The sequence below is a fragment of the Hyperolius riggenbachi genome, chromosome 12 (assembly GCF_040937935.1).
Source record: "Hyperolius riggenbachi isolate aHypRig1 chromosome 12, aHypRig1.pri, whole genome shotgun sequence".
NCBI lineage: Eukaryota > Metazoa > Chordata > Amphibia > Anura > Hyperoliidae > Hyperolius > Hyperolius riggenbachi.
The window spans coordinates 151,756,238-151,779,784 of record NC_090657.1 but is presented as its reverse complement, the minus strand read 5'-3'; the positions used below and the strand labels follow the sequence as shown (position 1 = coordinate 151,779,784).

The following is a 23,547-nucleotide window of genomic DNA, read 5'->3' as shown; positions in this document are numbered from 1 at the left end:
TTAACCTATGGATCCATTCCCATGCATCTGTTGGTACGGATACGTTCCGTACGTTCCGGTCCCCGGACCTAAAACTTGCTGCAGGCCCTAATTTTCTGGACCATTCTGCTTAGCAGAACAGATCCGGACAAAAAAAAAATGCAGCAGCATTGGGGCATTGTAAAACGGAACATTTCTTCACACTAGTGAAGAAATGGACCGTTCCACGGGGGAATCAGGGCATGGGCCGACGTGAACCTGAGCAACGGGAGGGAGAAGCAGCCGGGTGGGTGGGTGAGGGAGGGTTTATACATACCTAATCGTCCGTAGCAGCCAGTGGTAGAGGCTTCCATCTTCTTCCGCGTCATGTGACGAAGAGGAAGCCTCTACCGCTGGCTGCTACTGAAAATTAGGTATGTATTGCTGAGTGAAAACGTATCTGATCATTCATTGATCAGATCAGTTTTCACTATGTGAACCGGGCCGCGGACAGAGCCATCCGGATCCAGTGAAGCGGAGACCAGATCCGCTCACCGGATCCTTTTGGCTCAAAAATGCAATGTGAATCGGGCCTATATTGTTAACATCCTGTGCTTTCTAATGAGCTTATGAACTGCCATCTCTGCCGTGGCAGTCATGTGACTCAGAGATCAAATTACAACTTGTGATTAGACACAAATGAGGGGGAATTAAACATGCTAAACTCTCTAAATACATATAGGGCCTGATTCACAAAGCGGTGCTAACAGTTAGCACGCTGGTGAAAAGCCCTTTATCACACCTAAACTCAGTTTAGGCGTGATAAGTTTAGGCATGATAAGTTTAGACGTGATAAGTTTAGACGTGATAAGTTTAGGCGTGATAAGTTTAGGCGTGATAAGTTTAAGCACCAACTGGGTTAGCACCGCAGTGCACAGCTGATCAAAAGTTTTGCGCTAGCAAAGTCTGGCGCCCTTCGCATAGAGTTTAATGGCGCTGCTTTGCGTGCGGGACTTTGCGCGCGATCTAAACTTATCATGCCTAAAAACGTATCATGCCTAAACTTATCACGCCTAAACTGGCTTTTCACCAGCGTGGTGCAATGATTATCACGCCTAAAGTCTCTAACTGGGTTAGCACCGCTTTGTGAATCGAGCCCATAGAGTGCATTTCTCTATGTTTTCCTTCTGTCCTGTGTAAGAGTTCAGGTCCTCTTTAAAACAGAAGTTCTTTGTGATAATTCAGCTTTAAGTGAACATCTGTGGTTACCCACAATGCACAGCCACTGAATATGCAAATTATTTCTTTATGCCCCTGAAGCTAGGTTTACATCCAGAACCACTGGTGTATAGCAAGCCCATAGCTTTACATTTCACAGAGCCAACATCAACCCAAAATGCAGACAGCCTATAGAAGACTACACACTGCTCTTTACTAACTTACAGTAGTTAGGAAGTCAGCATTTTACAATAAGCAAACCACCACTAGAGGGCACCATTGGACAATTTATGTCTTTATGTTCTTTGTGAAACAGATATCACTTTTCATTTGATTGAGTCCAGCTTATACACATGTACTGCCTGGCTGTATGAGCAGCAGTGTTGGTATGTACCTCATGTGTTGGGTATGGTTAGGCAATACGTCTGTGGCAGAATTGAGTTATTGTGCTGGCCTTGTAAACACCATGTATGCTGTGCAGGGCTGTCCTTAGCTTACTCTGGTGCTCTGTGCAGGAGGGCACTGGGTAAGCTAAAGCTTGTGCACCTGCTATGCCAGCTGCTCCTTTACCTGCTTATCTTCTTCACTTTCAGCCTGCAATAGCCATTTGCTTCACCTAAAACCAGAAATCCTGTGTACCTAGTTTCCTTCTAACCAACAAGCAGCCAAATCCAGTGGCATAGCAGTAGGGGATGCAGAGGCTGCAACCAGGGGCGTAACTAGAAATCACTGGGCCCCCCTGCGAATATTTGGATGGGGCCCCCCCCATAGGTGCCAAATAATCGTAATGGGGCAGCGTTTCACTGTAAATTAATTGTAAAGTGGGCAGCATTTTACCAGACAATCGTAATGTGGGCCAGAAAATCGTAATGTGGGCAGAGTTCACCAGAAAATCGCAATGTGGGCAGCAGTCACCAGAAAATCGCCATGTGGGCAGCAGTCACCAGAAAATTGCAATGTGGGCATCAGTCACCAGAAAATCCTAATGTGGGCAGCAGTCACCAGAATATCGTAATGTGGGCAGCAGTCACCAGAAAATCCTAATGTGGGCAGCAGTCAGTCACCAGAATGTCGTAATGTGGGCAGCAGACACCAGAAAATCCTAATGTGGGCAGCAGTCACCAGAAAATCCTTATGTGGGCAGCAGTCACCAGAAAAATCGCAATGTGGGCAGCAGTCACCAGAAAAATCGCAATGTGGGCAGCAGTCACCAGAAAATCCTAATGTGGGCAGCATACACCAGAAAATCGTAATGTGGGCAGCAGACACCAGAAAATCGCAATGTGGGCAGCAGACACCTGAAAATCGCAATGTGGGCAGCAGACACCTGAAAATCGTAATGTGGGCAGCAGACACCTGAAAATCGTAATGTGGGCAGCAGACACCTGAAAATCGTAATGAGGGCAGCAGACACCTGAAAATCGCAATGTGGGCAGCAGTGACCAGAAAATCGCAATGTGGGCAGCAGTGACCAGAAAATCGCAATGTGGGCAGCAGTGACCAGAAAATCGTAATGTGGGCAGCAGACACCTGAAAATCGTAATGTGGGCAGCAGACACCAGAAAATCGCAATGTGGGCAGCAGACACCAGAAAATCGCAATGTGGGCAGCAGTGACCAGAAAATCGTAATGTGGGCAGCAGACACCTGAAAATCACAATGTGGGCAGCAGTGACCAGAAAATCACAATGTGGGCAGCAGACACCTGAAAATCGCAATGTGGGCAGCAGACACCTGAAAATCGTAATGTGGGCAGCAGACACCAGAAAATCGCAATGTGGGCAGCAGACACCAGAAAATCGCAATGTGGGCAGCAGTGACCAGAAAATCGTAATGTGGGCAGCAGACACCAGAAAATCATAATGTGGGCAGCAGACACCAGAAAATCGCAATGTGGGCAGCAGACACCTGAAAATCACAATGTGGGCAGCAGTGACCAGAAAATCATAATGTGGGCAGCAGACACCTGAAAATCACAATGTGGGCAGCAGTGACCAGAAAATCACAATGTGGGCAGCAGACACTAGAAAAAAAAATGCACCTGTGAAAAAAAAAACAATTCACTTACCTGACAGAAGTCTTCTCCTCTCCCGGCATCTGGCTCGCAGCTCCCCGAGTCCTCCTGCAGCACATCTCCCGCGCTGACAGGCAGAGTACAGGGCTACGGCAAGATGGCTGCCGAAACCCTGTACTAGAGACACAAATAGTCTCCAGTGTAGGGCTTCTTCGGCGGCCATCTTGCCGTAGCCCTGCTCTGCCTGCCGGAGACTATGCAGGCTGCTGGTGGAGCGGGGCTGCGGGGAATGAACTGGCAGACGCTGCGGCCAGTTGAGCACCTTGCTGGGGGGTCCAGAGCAGCGCTCCCCCCACGCACAGTGAGCGGGCCCCAGAGCAGCCCCGGGCGGCCGGCCCCCCCTGCGGCTGAGAGAGTCGCATCCCCGGTAGGTACGCCGGTGGTGACAGCCTTTCCTCCTCCGGGCCCCTGACTTGCTAGGGGCCCCCCTGCAACTGCAGGGGCTGCAGGGTCTATTCCTACGCCCCTGGCTGCAACCGCACTGGGCCACTGGACCAGAGGGGCCCCACTAGTGGCCCTCCATCATCCATCTTATTAGCTTTATTGGTGCAATGTTGGTAATGCACAACTCCTTATGTGCATTGAATAGTGGTAATCCTTAAATAGTGGTAATCCTTAACAAACTGTTTCTATACTCTAAATACACCTCTCTGACACTACAGCTGTCCTTGAGGGTTTTTGGGGCACCATATCAATATAGTGCTTGGGGCCCCATGTAAAATTTGCACCGGAGCCCCATGCTCCTTAGTTACGCCACTGCCCAAATGCCAAGCATCTCATACTCTTTCAACCAAAATCCCCAAATCCGGTGTCCCTCCTACTCTTCTAACCAACAACTCAAATCTTGAGCACTTCCTGATCTTCTAAGTAGCCCCAAATCACGTGTTACTCCCCCTATTCTGTTTACTTCCTGCTCTTTTTACACGCAGCAATCACCAAACCAAAATCCAAACTCTCTTGCTCTTTTAATTAAAGGGCCACTGTTGCAAAATCTTAAACTGTAAAATAAATGTAAACATATACAGATAAGAAGTACTTCTTCCAGAGTAAAATGAGCCAGAAAATACTTTTCTCCTTTGTTGCTGTCTCTTATAGTAAGTAGTAGAAATCTGACAGAACCGACAGGTTTTGGACTAGGCCATCTCCTCATGGGGGATTCTCAGGGTTTTCTTTATTTTCAAAAACACTAAGTGAATGGCAGTTGCTCTGTCCAACTGCCAAAAAAGTGTGTAGCGAGCAGGGAGGCTGGCCAGCAACTTTGTATACATCCTTTTTAGGGAATGTCTTTATAAAGAATAAAGACCATGCTGAGAATCCCCAATGGAGAGATGGACTAACCCAAAACTGTTGGTTGTGTCAGATTTCTACTACTTATTGTAAATGCCAGTAACATAGGAGAGAAGTAATTTATGACTCATTTTACTCTGGAAGAAACATGCTTCTTATTTGTATGTGTTTACATGTGTTTTAAATGTTAAAATTTTCGGGACAGTGGTCCTTTAACAAGAGCCAAATCGTGTTTACTTTCTGTTCTTTTAACCAGCAACCTTGAAATCCTGTACTTTATGATCTTCATGGAACAGTCCCCAAATCCTGTGTACAACTTCTGCTCTTGTAATAGTAAAAATGTTTCTGTACCGTGTTAGCCAAATTATGTAGGCAGAAAAAAGAAAAAAACAAAGTCTTTTAAAAGTAATACCTTTTGATGGCTAACTGATAAAGTTAAATTATGCAAACTTTCTGGGATCTGCCTGAAGAAGGGGACTAGATCCCAGAAAGCTTGCAAAATTTAACTTTATCAGTTGGCCATTAAAATGTATTACTTTTACAAGACTTTGTTTTTTTATGCTAATAAAACCCAATTCCTAAGTACATTCTACTCTTCTAACAAGCAACTCTCAAATCTTGTGTACCTCCTGCTCTGCTAACCAGCAACCCTGAAATCCTGTACTACTTGGTCTTCTAAGCAACAACCTCTGCATCCTGATTTTCTACACAAATGCTGCCAAATACGATGTACCCCCTGCCCTTCCAAACAACAAGCCCTAAATCCAGTGAAGCTTACATTCTTCTAACAAACAGCTCTTAAATCATACTGTATGTACCTCCTGGTCTTTAAACCAATAACCTCAAAATCGCCCGGCGGATCGCTCAGAAAAAGCCGTATCAGTCTGCAGACAGACTGTACACACGCCGAACTGTCGCTGGAACGCCCACCCAGCGGTAGGTGACGACGGACCCGTCGTTGCCTGCAGTCCGGCGTGTGTACGGACCTTAACTCTTGGGTTAATCAACGACTTCCAAATACTGTGAACATCCCAAACCCCAAATCTGCAGTGTTCCCCAACCCTGTCCTCAAGGCCCACCAACAGTGCATGTTCTGTATAAATCCACAGAGGTAATTAATCAGCTCTGCTGCAACACTAATTACCCCACCTGTGATTCTGTGTGGTTTCCTGCTAAACCATGTACTGTTGGTGGGCCTTGAGGACAGGGCTGGGGAACACTGCCCAATCTAGACATTTTTTACTCCAAACTAAAATTGGTCATAGACTTAACTTCAATTTGTAGATAATATTCCAGCACACAACTATGGTGAGCTTACCATCTGTACTCATACACAATGCCATGGTTCAGCCCACAATTTTTGGCCATTTTTTTGCTTATGCAGCTGTCATGATTATATAACACTCCTAAAAATCATTGGCTAACATTTTAGCTGTCTGGGTAGATTGGGGTTTCCACCAGGAATGTTTGGCTGGTTATTAGGCAACATGTATGGGACTGTTCATTCCACAGATGTTAGCTGTCTCAGCCGACCAAAGTTTCACATCGACCTCAAGTCCAATGTGATTGTACTTACAGTATTATTCATACTTATCCCTCAGTCAAACGTGCCTACTTCTTCTATTCTTAGCCCCCTATTTTTCTCTTCAGCTTCCAAACACTATAACTTAGAAATGTATTTAGTGGATTAAGGGCTAGTTCACAGTGCATCAGTTGCATTGCAGAATAATTCTGCATGTCAACTGACTGCCCATACAGTTCCATGAGCCTGTTCACAGTACTGCAATGTAACGGATCCTGTTATTCTTACTCGCTGCATGCCGACTATGAATTACCGTAATGTCTTTGTCCAATCTTCATTGCAGTTCACACACATTTCAACATGTTGTGAATCCAGCCGTAAAGTGGGAGGGGGATAGCAGGGTATCTTAACAGGGACTTCCCTAACTATTGGCCTTGCAGGACACTCTGCACAGCTGCACATTCTGCACATGCCTAAGGGTGACCTACATGTTGTGCAATTTCAGTCTAAATAAATAGATTTCAAGTGTACATACCCATAGAAGCCAACATGTCGTGAAGATCCTCCTTATCAATAAAACCATCCCGGTTCTGGTCGATCATGTTGAAGGCTTCCTTGAACTCTTGGATTTGGGACTGGTCAAACATAGCGAACACATTGGAAGTCGCCCTCTGGGGACGCTTCTTGCTAGTCTTTGCCTTGGTCTTTTTGCTGGACATGGTGGCGGGAGGATGGGTACCTGAGGAGGACCAGATTATAATCTTGTCAAAGATGTTTTACAACATTTTTTAGTTCTTTTACAAGAAATACTATAATATTTACACATGTATCTTAACATAATTCCCCAAATCTTAGGGCAAAGAGCATTTTCTATATTTTTCCATTTAAGTTTGATACTTATGCAGAGGAAAGGCTCTGGATGAGATAGAGCCTTATCATTCCTTCATGTGGCCTGTCATTCCTCTATTGACAGCTGGTAAAGCTGCTCAGGGAAACAGCTCTTCGGAACTTCAGCGCTGTTGGCGCTTTAAAAATACAATTGGTTATATGAGTAGGTGGATAATATATAACTGTGTAGTACTTGTGAGTTAATTCAGTCTGTCACTTGCTTGAGAAAGGGGATGCTCCCTGAAACGTTGCACCTTTTTTGACAGATTGTATCGATTATGATTTAATAAAAGAGCATATACGTTATATGGATGGTGCCGGCTTCATCTTTTCCTGATATATATCCGTTTGGTCAACGGACAGCCGTGGCACATCACCATCATCAACAGTAGGAGTGCCTCCTCTAGTCTTCACTTTAAAAATACAATAAATACATAAATAAAATAAATAAACTACTCGTGTCCCCGAATAGTTCAGAGGATGAGTGAAAGATGCTCTGCCTCTAAGACCTTGTAAACACGCTAAAGTGTTTTCAGCTTAGGCAGCCGGTCAGGGACACCTTTGCCGACAATCTAGCGTGTCCAGCAGCCCCCAAATCATCTCAGTGCCTCAGCCAGCAATATGCCTGGCGGATAGTCTCAGATGAACATAGGCCAAGGAAATTGTTCTACTACTCAACCCCCACACTCCATTTTGCCTCATGCCGTCAGCTCCCCACCATAGCAACAGAACACATTTCTAGCCTCCGTATAGGCTACAGCTAAAAACTCTGCATGGTAGCCAGGCATCTGGCATTGTTTATAAGGGAATAAAGATGGCAGCCTTCACTTCAGTTTCCCTTTAAAGTGGATTTACACTGTGCATTCAAATCTGTACTAAATATAATGTTGCAACTTTTAAAATGTCTGTAATATGTCAGTGCCATATACAAAGACAAAAGAAAAAGAAATTTGCATCACAGCCATTGCTGCTAATAATAAGGAAATATATCACTCACACGTAGATGGCCACTGCCCTTCTTATTTACAGCTGTGATACGTATGTCAGTCATAAAACAATAAACACTGCATTGCTGCAAGTAATATCACTACTCCCACATCTTCCACTGTCAGACAGAGACAGACCCGCGGGAGGTGTTGCTGTCACTATTATCAAACCAAGGCCCTGGTTTATTACATGTTTCTCTCCAGTTTCCTAACGGTCTTGTACCCCCCTTGTAGACAGCCTTGTACCCAGAACACGTCAACAATTCTCCAGAACCAAAACAATCCCACGAGAATGTTTTACTGTCTCAAATCATCACTGGAAGAATCCAGAATTTCAAAATATATTTCAAAGTATTAAATTCTATTATATAGGGTTTAACAATAATTATTTCTCTCTTTAGAAGGACTGTATTGATCATTAATATTTAGATTAATAATATCTACGGTATGTGTAATAATTAAAATGCATATATATATATAATTACTGCAGTAATGTAAGTTTAACTTGTTCCCAGTCTTTCACAGAAGCATCTTTCAAATGTTAAGGCCACGCACTAACATAAACAAGAATGTTCTGGCTTTTTGTAACTGGAATAATCCAATTATGAGTTTCACTGCTTGGAATATGCTGAGATGTCACAGAGCAATATTTTAAAAAAGTACTCTAACTTTACAGTTTACAATGAAATTTTGCATAGAACATTAAGGCTGCTTACACACTAAGACGTTACAGGCGCACGTTAGTGCAGCCTGTAACGCTCCCCAACGCACAGCAATGTAACACAAGTGGGCTGTTCACGCAGCCCACGTTGCGTTACATGTAACGCTGCACGTTCTTAAGAGAGTGCAGCATGCTACGGCGTTAGAGCGGCTTAAGCCGCGTTAGACTGTCTGCACATGCGCAGTCATGTTGGGGAGGAGCGGAGAGCGGCCAGGCACATGGCTAATTAATATTCACTGCACGTTGTGACGTGCAGTGTTTACTTCCTGGAGCGGCCGCTCTGTGCGGTGATTGGCCGGCGGGACCGCGTGATGCCGCATGCGTCCAAGAGTGCGCATCATGGCATCACGGACGCCAGAGTGAGCTGCACAACGCGGCTCACTCTGACGTCCACATCGAAGAGCACCAGGCCTTGCGTTAGGTGCACGTTATGCGACCTCAACATAGCATTTAACGCAACGTCTTGGTGTGCAAGTAGCCTAAAACTAAAACATACACATATGACAGCTTTTCCTGCATAAATAAAACCGCTAGAACTCTGACAGATGATTTTCACACCTTATTAAAGCAAACCTTAAAGGGAACCTGTCCTAAAGTAACAGGGATATGGAGGCTGCCATATTTATTTATTAAACAATGCCAATTACCTGGAGTCCTCCAGATCTTACTGGCTTCAGTAGGGTCTGAATCATATAACTGAAACTGGCATGCAGTTAATCTTGTCAGATTTGTGTCAGAAAAATCTGATCTGCATGCTTATTTGGTGTCTACACATGCTTGCTCAGGGTCTACGCAGGCCCAGTAGATGCACATTTTATTTTTTTCTCTGTGCACAAGTGCTTTGCTCTACAGGGCATGCACAGATCTTATTCACGCATGCCTAGTCAGGATGCACTCAGCCACAGCCAGAAGAACCTCTTCCACGAGCTTTCCTCAAATAGTTACAGAGGGACCCTGTGCTGGAACAGTGGGCTGCAGGAGGATTGGTGAAGCCTCTGGTAATTACCAAGGCACGAAGAAGCCATAGCTCCCGACTGTCTCTTTTTCGGAGGGACAGTCCCTCTTTGGGAACCAAATCCCTCTGCCCCCTTTTCTACCTTTTATTTGTCCCTCTTTCAGGACTGATTTACAGATTTTTGTAAATATATATATTTTTCTACTGGAAGATGTGTTCAGTTGATTCCAAATGTTATTATCATCCTTTAAATTGATGTCTATTAATTTCAAATGTTAATATGAAGAAAAACTGGTGACAGTAGAAAGGGCCAGTGTGATTTGAATTCTAAAATTACATCTTTTGCTTATGGATTTTTAGTGGTATGCTTTGCTAGGTGTGTGGTGGGGGTGTGATCTGTGGTTGTGATCAGAGGTGTGGCAGGGGCGTGTCTTAGTGTTCCTTTTTCTCATCTAAAAAAGTTGAGGGGTATGAGAAGCTAACTCATTATTATTATAGGTACATTTAAATTCAAATATCATTATAGCCTCCAGAAAGCAAAAAGTACTCAAAATAAGTTGTCTCATTACCTTTAATTTGATATTACTTTTTTGTTTACATTACACTTGGGTGCTGAAAATATAAATTGTAGATAAATGGATGAGCTCAAATTTCTAGCACACTAGTTAGTCTCCTGTTGAACTGAAAGTACATTAGCAGCTAAGGAGAGCAGCGGTCAACTGTACAATGCCTGGTACACACCATGGTATTTGCCGTCAGATCAATAGGTCAAATAAAAAGTTTCCAACAGGTTCGATCAGGATTCCGCTTAATTTTTTTTTTTTTTTGTCAATTTTCCGATCCATTGGATTTGACCTGTTGATCTGACAGCAAATTGCATGGTGTGTAGTGTACCAAGAACTTAAAGGGAACCAGAAGTGAAAAGTGTATGGAGGCTGCCATATTTCCTTATTTCCTTTTCAACAATACCAGTTGCCTTGCAGCTCTGCTGGTTTATCTGTAGTAGTGTCTAAATCACACCAGAAACAACCATGAAGCTAATCTAGTCAGATTTGACAGGAAAGTCGAAGCCACCTGATCTGCTGCATGCTTGTTCAGGGTCTGTGGCTAAGAATATTTGAGGCAGAGGATCAGCAGGATAGCCAGGCAACTGGTATTGCTTAAAAGGAAATTAATATGGCAGCCTCCATATTCCTCTCGCTTCAGATTCCCATTAATTTCAATTGGACAACAAGTGAAAGTTTGGATACTTTGCTCCACTCAGTCTACCAATCCCCAACTGCCTCCCTCCACCCATAACAAGTGTGGTTTCCTCCCCCTGTCTGCTATAAATATGCCACCCCGGTATATACAATATATTCCCCCTCCCCATATAGCCAGAAAGGCCTCTCCCCAGCATTCCCTGTCCCCCTCAGTAGGGACATTCCCCGGAAGCAGTAGATTTGGGCGCATGAGACAAGTGGACAAAAAGGGCGCCCCATTCACTTCCATTATAAATATCGTTTAATGGGCGCTGAACGGGGAAAATAAGGCGCCGGAGATTTTTAAGGATTTATAACGGCGCCCGGAGATTTTTAAGGATTTATAACTATGTTTGTGATGATTTAAGTTTACAAAATGAGCCCGTGACGAATAACGTTTATGAAGATAATAAATCACTATTTCTAAAACATTTCTAACACATTATTATCCACCCAAAAAAATAATTTACATTTTTTTTCTTTACATTTTTTATTTATTAATGTCTGTAAAACATTATTATCCATAGGGGGTTTTAGGTTTAGGCACCAACAGGGGGGTCTTAGGTTTAGGCACCAACAGGGGGGTCTTAGGTTTAGGCACCAACAGGGGGGTCTTAGGTTTAGGCACCAACAGGGGGGTCTTAGGTTTAGGCACCAACAGGGGGGACTTAGGTTTAGGCACCAACAGGGGGGTCTTAGGTTTAGGCACCAACAGGGGGGTCTTAGGTTTAGGCACCAACAGGGGGGTCTTAGGTTTAGGCACCAACAGGGGGGTCTTAGGTTTAGGCACCAACAGGGGGTCTAGGGGTTAGGGATAGGTACAGGGAGGGTTTTTAATAAACGAAAATATAAGTTTCACTTTACAAACAGGGAAGATTAACGTTTTAAGAATTGCCGATCTCATACACATTATTTAGTGATTTATAAATTCTTAAAACACTATTTATAAACGAAATTCTACACAATAATTTCTATAAACGATATTTCCATTTATCGTTTATACCACGCGCCCTTTTTTCCCGACGCCCTTTTCGTACGTACGCACATTCCCCCCACACAACCATGGGCCCTCAGTCACCACCACCACCATCACGCTGTGAGCACTGCACTCTCTTCTCCCGCCAGCATCTGTACTGCAGTGTCTGCATCTCCTTTTGTTAGAGGTATTGCAGTGCGTGCTGATACATAACTGTAACAACTGTGTCCCTGCACTACTCTGCATGGATGCCAAAGCTTTTATCCGCACATCAGGCATTACAAAGCTAGCTTTGGTGGCGGGGAAATTAATATTGTATTTGTAATTAAATCTGCAAGCGGCATCCAGCAGCTCCTTATTGCCAGTAGAGTGTGATTTTCACCCCAGCACAGAGCACCTGATCAAGCCCACCTCCTCCCACTGCTAAGGGCCCGTTCTCACTTCAAATCGCAAAAACGGCAGCGCTTAGCGCTACCATTTTGCACAGTGATTTTACCGCGATTAGTGCGGTAAAACCACCGTTCACACTTCCGCGATCGTGGTCAGCGCTTTATAGCACTGTACCGCGATCGCTCCCGAATCGCAAAAAAATGCTGCATGCTAGGCGTTTGTGATTGGCGTTAATCGCGGAACGCCCGTGATTGGCGCCAATCGCGGCGGTGAGACCACTGTCATAGAGTAATTAAGCACCAGTGCTTTAAAAAGCGTTCGCGATTAGCGGGAATCGCCCGCTAATCGCCTAAGTGTGAAAGGGCCCTTAGGGAGATTAAATGACAACTAAAGTAAGAAGAACACAGAGGCTGCCATATTTATTTGCTTTTAAACAATACCAGTTGCCTGGCAGCCCTGCTGAACTATTTGGCTGCAGTAGTGTCTGAATGACACCAGAGACAAGCATGCAGCTAATCTTGTCAGATCTGACAATACAGGTAGTCCCCGGTTTACAGACGCCCGACAGTAATGTCAGAAACACCTGATCTGCTGCATGCTTGTTCAAGGTCTATGGCTAAAAGTATCAGAGGATCAGTAGGATAGCCGGGTGACTGGTATTGCTTAAAAGGAAATAGATATGGCAGCCTCAATTTCCCTCTCACTTCAGTTGTCCTTTAAGTCTTTGTAGTTAGCACTTCAACCATAATTTAGTTGTTCCGTCCTGCTTAATGTATAATAAAGAATTCCACTATCCTCACAACTTCCCTTGTCTTTATAAAAGCCATGTGTGCTTCTTATTATCCTGCTCTGCTTGCAATAGGAAGCCATTTCTCATTGCTTTTTCATTTAATTTATTTTAAATACACATACTGGAGATGGAAAAAGCATAGGAATGGAAAGCATGCTTTATTATTACACAGTTAACAGGGAGGACGACAAAGGAACTGATGGTGAAACACTTCAGAGCTGTAGTCCTGCTGAGCTGGCCACAAAGAGTTAATATGTCATCAGCACAGAGAGGAAGTGGGCAGGGTTAGGTATTCAGCTCTATGTGGGTAATGATAGATTGGAGGAGGAAACTGGGTAGCTTATCGATGGCTGTTCAGTCCAGCTAAACAGCATCTGAGAGCAAATTCAGCACTGCAAATTCTATTTCCAGGTGAACCACAGTTTAGCACTTTTGGACCATCACTTGTCCACATTCATAGCTCCACTGACTCAGAAGGTGGAAAAAAATCCTGTGAATCAAAACCAATAGATATTGATCAATTATCTGGCTAATTAACACAGCTAGTGCTTTAGATTTGCTAGCTCTGAATCCCCCCCCCCCCCCCCTCCAATTAATAACAGAATTAGAATGCAATAAGGAGATCTGAGAATCTGTGGCTGCCTGCTACTTACAACAAGTACCGTACTTCACTGTTAGCAGTCTGTACATCAGCTCTTAGGCCTGGTGCACACCAAAAAACGCTAGCAGATCCGCAAAATGCTAGCAGATTTTGAAACGCTTTTTCTTCTTTTTCTGTAGCGTTTCAGCTAGCATTTTGCGGTTTTGTGAAGCGTTTTTGGTGTAGTAGATTTCATGTACTGTTACAGTAAAGCTGTTACTGAACAGCTTCTGTAACAAAAACGCCTGCAAAACCGCTCTGAAGTGCCGTTTTTCAGAGCGGTTTGCGTTTTTCCTATACTTAACATTGAGGCAGAAACGCATCCGCAATCCAAAATCTGCAGCAGCCCGGGAGTATGCGTTTCTGCAAAACGCCTCCCGCTCTGGTGTGTACCAGCCCATTGAAATACATTACCCTAGCGGATCCGCACCCGCAAGCGGATCGCAAACCGCAGCAGAACCACTCTGGAGTGCACTAGGCCTTAGAGCCGGATTAACCACCAGAGAATCTAGGTAGAGGCCTACGACATGTGAGTCACTATCATGTCTTCTGAGCCCCTGTTTCGCCTCACTAGAAAGCTCAAGTGGCAAGAAGGGTGAGCTAAAGCTATTATCTTGCCCAGGGTGCATTTTGCTTTAGGGTTGGGGCCCACTAGCAGCGCTTTCTGATGCCGGTGATCGTAAAAAGTGCTGCAACAGTGGAACCCTATGGGAGTGGTAGCACAGCAGCGATTAAAAAAGTGCTGCCTGCAGCATTTTTGCCACAATTCCAGACCAGTCGCATTCAAGGTAATCAGGCAAATTGCAATCACTCCAGTACTTGGGGATTCGGATATCAGAAGTAAATCACAAATTCCCTGCTAGTGGGCCCCAGCCCTTATACAATTTCTGCTAGCTGTCCACTAAAATGCTGTGAGTGATATTTATTTCCTGTTTATCTGCAGAAACAGGTCCTAGACACTTGTGGTCCATGTCCTGACAATCAGAAGATGGGGATGACTGTACAGACATCAGAGTGATGCCTAAACAATCATTATATTCTCATTAGCAAATAATGGATAAACGGAGGCACCAACCAGGATAAAATACAAAGACAGTTCAAAAAGAAGGCAGGGTTGGACTATATAGTCTTAGGTCTGTACAGGGCTTCAAACAGTGGCGTAGCTAAGGAGCTATGGGCCCCGGTGCAAGTTTTACATGGGGCCCCCCAAGCACTCTCTACATAACAACTGATACAGCACGGTGCAGCACGGTGGCGTAGTGGTTAGCTCTCTCGCCTTGCAGCGCTGGGTCCCTGGTTCGAATTCCAGCCAGGGCACTATCTGCAAAGAGTTTGTATGTTCTCTCTGTGTCTGCGTGGGTTTCTTCCGGGCACTCCGGTTTCCTCCCACATTCCAAAAACATATGGATAAGTTAATTGGCTCCCCCTAAAAATTGGCCCTAGACTACAGTACTTACACTACATAATATAGACATATGGCAATGGTAGGGATTAGATTGTGAGCTCCTTTGAGGGACAGTTAGTGACAAGATATATATATATATATATATATATATATATATATATACACTGTACAGCGCTGCGTAATATGTCGGCGCTATATAAATACTAAATAATAATAATAATAATAATAATAATAATAATACAGCGCACCAAAACCTGCCAAGGACAACCAGTGTCAGAGGTGCAAGAAAGGGATGGGGGACAGTTTGTTAATGATAAATACTATTCAAAATATCTACAAAAGTGTTTATTACCAGCATAGGACCCTTAGAGAGATAATATTGTGCTTGAGGGAGGGCCCCTCGGGGCCCCTCTGGCCCAATGGCCCCCGATGCGGTCGCTACCTCTGCATCCCCTATTGCTACACCACTGGCTTCAAATGTAACACTAGTGTGAACTGATTTGTCTAGCCAAAAAATGGCCAGAGTAGATGAATGTCAATTCAAGTCTGTAGGTACATTTTATATACAGCATCTCTCAGATTGGCTGAACCTTGCAATGACCACATATGGATGGATGCCTTCAGGAAACCATTAGTGGCTGCTTCTGAAATATCTACCCTTCAGAAAATGGTTTCCAGACATTCTAATAAGCTGTGTCTCTTCTACGTTTGCGTAAACTTCCATACTTGGCCAAGCCAAGCCTTCATGTTTACATTTGCTCAAACAACGTCTCACTTTGTAGGCAGCATACATGTTAGTACGTCGCCTGGTCAGTTGACGGCACACCCTGCTGCTGCTAAAATACGGGGCGGTGTTCAATACTATTCCCTCTCCAAGTCGTAACAACTTGAAGAAGTGATTTGGGGTCCGGCACTCGAATTAAATGCTGCGCGACAATTGCGTATTTAAGATTACATTACATTTAACATTACGTCCATGGCGGCGCCCAGGTCAAGGGCAGTGCAGGGAAGAGCATGCGCCAAAGTGACCTGCTTCGTCAGATAACCCTGCCTTACCAGATACCGTCTGTATATCCGATTGCCAGAGGCCATAAATGAATAAGCCCACCTGGGTGTGGCAAGATGCTTTAAAGGACAACTGTAATGAGAGGAATATGGAAGCTGCCATATTTATGTCCTTTTAAACGATACAAATTGCCTGGCTGTTCTTCTGACTCTCTGGCTCTAATACCTTTACCCATAGGCCCTGAACAAGCATGCAGCAGATCAGGTGTTTCTGACATTATTGTCAGATCTGACAAGATTAGCTACATCCTTGTTTATGGTGTTATTTAGACACAGCTACAGCCAAATAGATCAGCAGGGCTGCCAGGCAACTGGTATTGTTTAAAAGGAAATAAATATGGCAGCCTCCATATCTCTCTTGTTACAGTTGTCCTTTATGAAGTAAAAATGTTAGCAGCAGAATGACCAAGGTTACACATGGAACTGAGGTTCAAGACAGGTGCAAAGAAATTTTGACCATTTCCCACAGGAGCCATGCAGGTTTCAGATTATAAAACAAGAGTTCTGATTGGTTGATCCGGGCACAAGCACCACTTCTACTGGAATAGTCTTTAGAACAGTATTGATTAATCAGCCTCACTGTGTTTTCTTTTTCCAGCGCAATTGAATTGGGCACGTTATGGTTCTTTAATGTTTAACCTATTACAGACTATTTATCCATATAAAGGTGGCCACACAGGATACAATTAAAAATTAGATTTTATGTCAGTTTGATAAAATGATCAGCTGCACAGAAAAATCAAAAATAGTTTTTCGGGTTTTTTTTCTGGGCTCGTTTCCACTATCGCGAATCCGCATGCGTCCAACGCATGCGGATTCGCACATGTAATGCAAGTGGATGGGCCTGTTTCCACTGTAGCGTTGTTGAGGTGCGTTTTTTTCAGCGTTAAAAAAACGCACAAAAGAGCCAACGAATTCGCCTGCGAGTGGAATGCATGCGAATCGCCGCTAATGTATTTAATAAGGAATTCGCATGCGGCTATGGTATGCGAATTTTCATGCGAATTCGCATGCGAATTCGCATAGGTATCAATGTAACTTCAAACAGGCAGTGACATGGTTAAATTCGCATATACCCTCACCTATGCGAATTCGCATGCGAATTCGCGGCAAAAAATGCTATTTCATCAGCGGTGGAATCCAGGCGATTCTGCACCGCAATAGTGGAAACGAGCCCTCAGTCGAGTGAGAAATCTGATTGAATTTCCCATTTTTATCCATATAGGCCGATTGGGAGTGGCTGTTTTTTCTGATCATTATTTTTTTTTTTTAGAAAATTGAAAGGTGTAGGATAGATTGACATTTTTTAATTTATAAACCCCAGCTATTTTTTCAGAATTTTCAATAATTTATTTTCATAACTTGACCAAATTATTGATCATCTTTCAAATTTTCCAATCAATCAAAAAAATGTTTTGTAATTCTCAAATTGAAAAGAAATCTAAAACTTTGTATCATGTGTGACCACCTTAAAGGGAGATCAGACATAATATGAAAAAAAATCACAGGCAAGCTGCAGGGGTTGTGCACCCGCACAACTATCAAATCATAGCAGTCCAATCAGTTCTCGAACAGGTGTATGCTGCAAATTAATAAAGATTGGGTGGACAAGGCGGTGTCACCACTACGCAATCGATTTCCAATCAGGGAACAATCGATTGTTTCTCATACCGAACAGTTATCAACCTGCTTATGAGTAGCATCAAATATACAAACGACCATGTTGCAATCGTCTCTTAAAATTGATTAAGAAGTCTGCATTGAAATCCATATGTGTGTGGCCCACATTGGAATAAATACGTAAAAATTAAACGAAGCGTTGAAACTTTGATCAGAAAAGAAGCGTTCGCGATTCAACTGATACGGAAGAGATCGCAGCTGCTGGACGATCATTCAGAGAAACAGCATGTAATATTTTGCAATAATGAGAGAGTCACCCAGGAAGACAAAGATCACACAAGCTGTCAGATATCAGGAATGCTAGGCGAAAGGTTAGCCAGGGTGGGGCAGGGGAGTGCAACCCTTCTCTATGTGATCAGACACACAGCCATCAGCACAGATTGTGAGGAAGTGTTCATATAGGAAGTGTATAGAGCTCTCCTACCTGTTTAAGAGGAAGAGAAGTACTCGAGAGCTCTCCTCTGCGACCAGGACACAGGAAAGTTCTGCATTAACCTTCCCAGGGTCCTAAAACCAAAGAAAGGGGGGCAGCCAATGAGGGAAGGCGCTCTCCCCTCTCCAGCCTGCCCTCCCGCCTGGGATTTGGCCATACAAGGAGAAGGAATTTGAGGAGGATGCAAGATGTGTGGGACACAAAGATCCAAACCCAAACACAGGATATTCTCCCTTATATAGTTCTCAGCCCCACTTTCTGTCAGTGAGCAGGGAACCCTCTATACAAGGCTGTATACACAGGGGAACACTGCCAGTCCTCCTTATAAGGGGTGTGTAGGTGTGCAGAGGGGGGAGAAAGGTGCAGGGAGAACACAGCAATGCTGTGCAGGCAGCAAACACTGCAGACAGTTCCTGAAAACTTATTTTTTCATGGATGTTTAATTTAATAAAAGACAGGGGTGTAACTTTATATAGCAGAGCTTGAGAGCAAAATGATTATACAAGTCCCATACTCTCTTGGTGATTCCTGTAGTAAAGCCTAATACACACTTTCATTTATATTTGGCTAATCACTGACCAATGTTACCATGTAGTATGATTGTTTACCTACACAATCTGCTCATAGTATTCAATATCTGTAGACCTTCATACTACATGGAGGTGGTAACATTGGTCAGTGATTGGCCAATCATAATACCACTTAGGCTTCTGAAGTAGTAAAGCCTGGCACACATATCCAATATTGTTTGGCCAATCTTACCACTTGCATGTAGTGTGAGGGTCAACAGATTTTAAATATTATAAACAGACTGTGTAGGTGAGCTGAAATATGTAAACCATTTTTTTTTCTTAAAGGACATCCGAGGTGAAAATAAACTGATGAGATAAACTATAGTATCTATCCTCCTCCTCCTACAAATAACTTTTTAAGCTATCCCACAGTTTTATTTTATATTTAAATCTAGTTTTTAATGTTTTTACTGTTTCATTATCTCTGCTCAGAGACACCTTCATTGAAGTATGCCAGAGCTTAAATCTATGAATTATTGTTCTTTTTATCTCCTTCCAGCTCTCAGAAGCCATTTACTGACAGGAAAGTGTTTTATGGCTGTAATTACTTATCAGTGAGGGTTATGTTATAGTCTGACCCAGTCCCTCCTGGACAGAAACGGTCACTTGCATACCTGATTTTTAATGTTTTCAGGCAGAGAAAGAAAAAAAGGAACACAGCATACTTATTTGTGAGAATGATGATAAGTACATCAGGACAGCAGGAGAACGGAGTACAGAACCTGACAGCTGCCAATTCATGTCACCCTTTGTCCTGCAGTATCTCATCACACAGCCAATAATAAATAATGCAGTGTGCTTGCATTATTCATCGGAACCCTCGGTGCCTTTTTCCAATTCATTTCTAGCCAAGGTAAATTTTATCTATTGATAGAGTGATTTGTTTGCTAACTGTGCCTTCACTGAAAAGACCGTCATTACAACTTTTCTCCAGTGGATGTATAGGTATATGATCAAAAAACACTACAAGGAGTGCAGAATTATTAGGCAAGTTGTATTTTTGAGGAATAATTTTATTATTGAACAACAACCATGTTCTCAATGAACCCCAAAAACTCATTAATATCAAAGCTGAATATTTTTGAAAGTAGTTTTTAGTTTGTTTTTAGTTTTAGCTATTTTAGGGGGATATCTGTGTGTGCAGGCGACTATTACTGTGCATAATTATTAGGCAACTTAACAAAAAACAAATATATACCCATTTCAATTATTTATTTTTACCAGTGAAACCAATATAACATCTCAACAATCACAAATATACATGTCTGACATTCAAAAACAAAACAAAAACAATTCAGTGACCAATATAGACACCTTTCTTTGCAAGGACACTCAAAAGCCTGCCATCCATGGATTCTGTCAGTGTTTTGATCTGTTCACCATCAACATTGCATGCAGCAGCAACCACAGCCTCCCAGACACCGTTCAGAGAGGTGTACTCTTTTCCCTCCTTGTAAATCTCACATTTTATGATGGACCACAGGTTCTCAATGGGGTTCAGATCTGGTGAACAAGGAGGCCATGTCATTAGTTTTTCTTCTTTTATACCCTTTCTTGCCAGCCACGCTGTGGAGTACTTGGACGCGTGTGATGGAGCATTGTCCTGCATGAAAATCATGTTTTTCTTGAAGGATGCAGACTTCTTCCTGTACCACTGCTTGAAGAAGGTGTCTTCCAGAAACTGGCAGTAGGACTGGGAGTTGAGCTTGACTCCATCCTCAACCCGAAAAGGCCCCACAAGCTTATCTTTTATGATACCAGCCCAAACCAGTACTCCACCTCCACCTTGCTGGCATCTGAGTCGGACTGGAGCTCTCTGCCCCTTACCAATCCAGCCACGGGCCCATCCATCTGGCCCATCAAGACTCACTCTCATTTCATCAGTCCATAAAACCTTAGAAAAATCATTTTTGAGATATTTCTTGGCCCAGTCTTGACGTCTCAGCTTGAGTGTCTTGTTCAGTGGTGGTCGTCTTTCAGCCTTTCTTACCTTGGCCATGTCTTTGAGTATTGCACACCTTGTGCTTTTGGGCACTCCAGTGATGTTGCAGCTCTGAAATATGGCCAAATTGGTGGCAGGTGGCATCTTGGCAGCTGCACGCTTGACTTTTCTCACTTCATGGGCAGTTATTTTGTGCCTTGGTTTTTCCACACGCTTCTTGCGACCCTGTTGACTATTTTGAATGAAACGCTTGATTGTTCGATGATCACGCCTCGGATGCTTTGCAATTTTAAGAGTGCTGCATCCCTCTGCAAGATATCTCACTATTTTTGACTTTTCTGAGCCTGTCAAGTCCTTCTTTTGACCCATTTTGCCAAAGGAAAGGAAGTTGCCTAATAATTATGCACACCTGATATAGGGTGTTGTCATTAGACCACACCCCTTCTCATTACAGAGATGCACATCACCTAATATGCTTAATTGGTAGTAGGCTTTCAAGCCTATACAGCTTGGAGTAAGACAACATGCATAAAGAGGATGATGTGGTAAAAATACTAATTTGCCTAATAATTCTGTACTCCCTGTACAATGGCAATAACTCTCCAGGAAGGCCTCATCTGGATTATGGAATTCAATTCTGGGTACCGCATTACAGGAAAGATATTGCAGTTTTAGAGCGGGTGCAAAGATGAGTAACTATTGATTGGAGGGATGGAAGATCTCACTTACCAAGAAAGGTTAGATAAACTGGGCTTATTTAGTCTGAAGAAAAGACACCTTAGATCTAATTATCTTGTATAAATAAATTAATGTATTTATACAAGTTAATTAGAGGAGATCTAATTAAACTTGTATACGGTAAATACATCAGAGGGCAATATAAATGCTTGGCGGATGAGCTTTTTGTCCCTAGGCTATTGCAAAGGACTAGAGGACACGATCTGCGCATGAAGGAAAAACATTTTAGCCAGGGTTCTTAATAGTAAGAGTGATTAAAATGTTAAATGTGCTGCCACAGGAAGTAGTTATGTCAAATTCTATATCTGAGTTTAAGACATCCATGGCTATAATTACTAATTAATTCCCGGTTGTGTTGATCCAGGGATTTTATCTGATTGCCATCTGGAGTTGGGAAGGAATTTTTTCCCTTTTGGGGCTAATTGGACCATGCCTTGTAAGGGTTTTTCGCCTTCCTCTGGATCAACAGGGATATGTGAGGGTGCAGGCTAGTGTTGTATTTTCTGGTTGAACGCGATGGACACATGTCTTTTTTCAACCCAAATAAGGATGTAACTATGTAACAACTAAAGAAATCTGAAAAACTCAGGTATTTGTCTTTTTCAGTGATGCCAATAGAAATGCCATCAAACAAAAACACACCAAAAATTGGCAATTACAACAAATCGATTAAAACACTTTCATCCATTCTAATTATTTCTTTTGTGACAAAAGATCAAAATGTACAATGAATCTGTTAGAAACAATTGCTATTGTTGCTAAAATGTTCAATCTAAATTGATTTGCTAAGGTGATTGAAGGTCGACATTTATTTTCCGGATTGAATCAGACAGGATTAACAATCTATAAAACAATCTGATTTTGGAGGTTTGTTTCCCCTTTGAACCCACCTGAGGAGCGTACATGTAAAAAGGGTGGCAAGGGAATTCGTGCATCGGAAATAGCCGCTGGTAGAATATCAGATACTACTGGGACCCTCAGGCAACGCAGGTGGGGGTGGCCACAGAGCTTCGGAAACATTTCGGCAAAAACGGCCATAGTGGTTTCGCGGGGGTGGGGTTTTACGTGAATAAGGTGAGTTTCTAACCCTAGCACCGTCCGATTCTTGCATAACTAAAACATAGGTTTACATTAAATGTTTTATATTTTACAACCTTGGTTGTCTTTAATGTAAATGTACTATTATCTGAAGCTGAACTACGGCTGAAAAAAATGAAAAAATACACTATTTTTCCAAATTCATCCTCTATGGTTTTAATATAAACACTGCTACTGTACATAAAACCCACACATTTTATCTGCCCATTTGTCCTGGTTATCACAAGATTTTAATTATGTCTCTAGTACAAAGTATGGTGACAATATATCGTTTGGAAGTAAAGGTGTAATTTTTGGGGGGTGTTTTTTGTTTTTTTTCACAATTTTCACGTGCACGGGGATGCAGCAGCACTGTCTGACTTATAAAAACGTCCTGGAGCCATTAAGAGGCTCTAGCAGGATATTTTTATAAGTCAGCATGTCATTAAGTGGTTAAACAAACATCCAGCTAATCTTGGGCCTGATGCAGGAGAATGCAGTAATGGTAACACTCGTTAGTAATACATGTTACCATAACAACTAATTGATTACCGCAGGTTGTGGTACTCCGTGCCAGTAGCAAGGGTAATATTGCTGTGCTTCCCTGTATTAGGCTCCTTGTCAGGAACATCTGATCTGCATGCGTGTTCAGGGTCTATGGCTTAAAGTATTAGAGGCATAGGATCAGCAGGACTGCCAGGCAACTGGTATTGTTTAAAAGGAAATGAAAATGGCAGCCTCCATATACCTCTCACTCAGAAATGGATTAAGATGAAATGGGGCCTTATGCAAGATAGCACTTTCGGCCCACGGCTGATGGTCACCTGGCTTTTTTAGTAAGATTTGGTGAGGGCTAGCATCCACCAGGCCCCTAGACTTTCTCCAGGCCCTAGGCAACTGCCTAGATTTGGATGGATGATCCAGCTCTGCTCTGACTTCAGCTTCCCTTAAAGAGCTCTGGCTGCACAAAAGAGCTGACTCCAATTTCAC

The 23,547-nt window shown here is 43.1% G+C and overlaps 1 protein-coding gene across 5 annotated transcripts in view; it reads right to left on the bottom strand.

Moving 5' to 3' along the window:
* LOC137541488 (myosin regulatory light chain 2, smooth muscle major isoform) overlaps positions 1-23,547 on the bottom strand; it is a 183,536-nt gene that overhangs the window by 2,955 nt on the left and 157,034 nt on the right. For 4 of the 5 annotated variants that reach the window (XM_068262798.1, XM_068262797.1, XM_068262800.1 and 1 more), the window contains one exon: positions 6,594-6,797. In XM_068262798.1, the coding sequence (XP_068118899.1) occupies positions 6,594-6,777 (184 nt within the window). In that variant the 5' untranslated portion in view covers positions 6,778-6,797. Of the gene's footprint in view, positions 1-6,593; positions 6,798-18,219; positions 18,325-23,547 lie in introns of those variants that run through there. The other variant, XM_068262796.1, reaches the window with a different exon arrangement.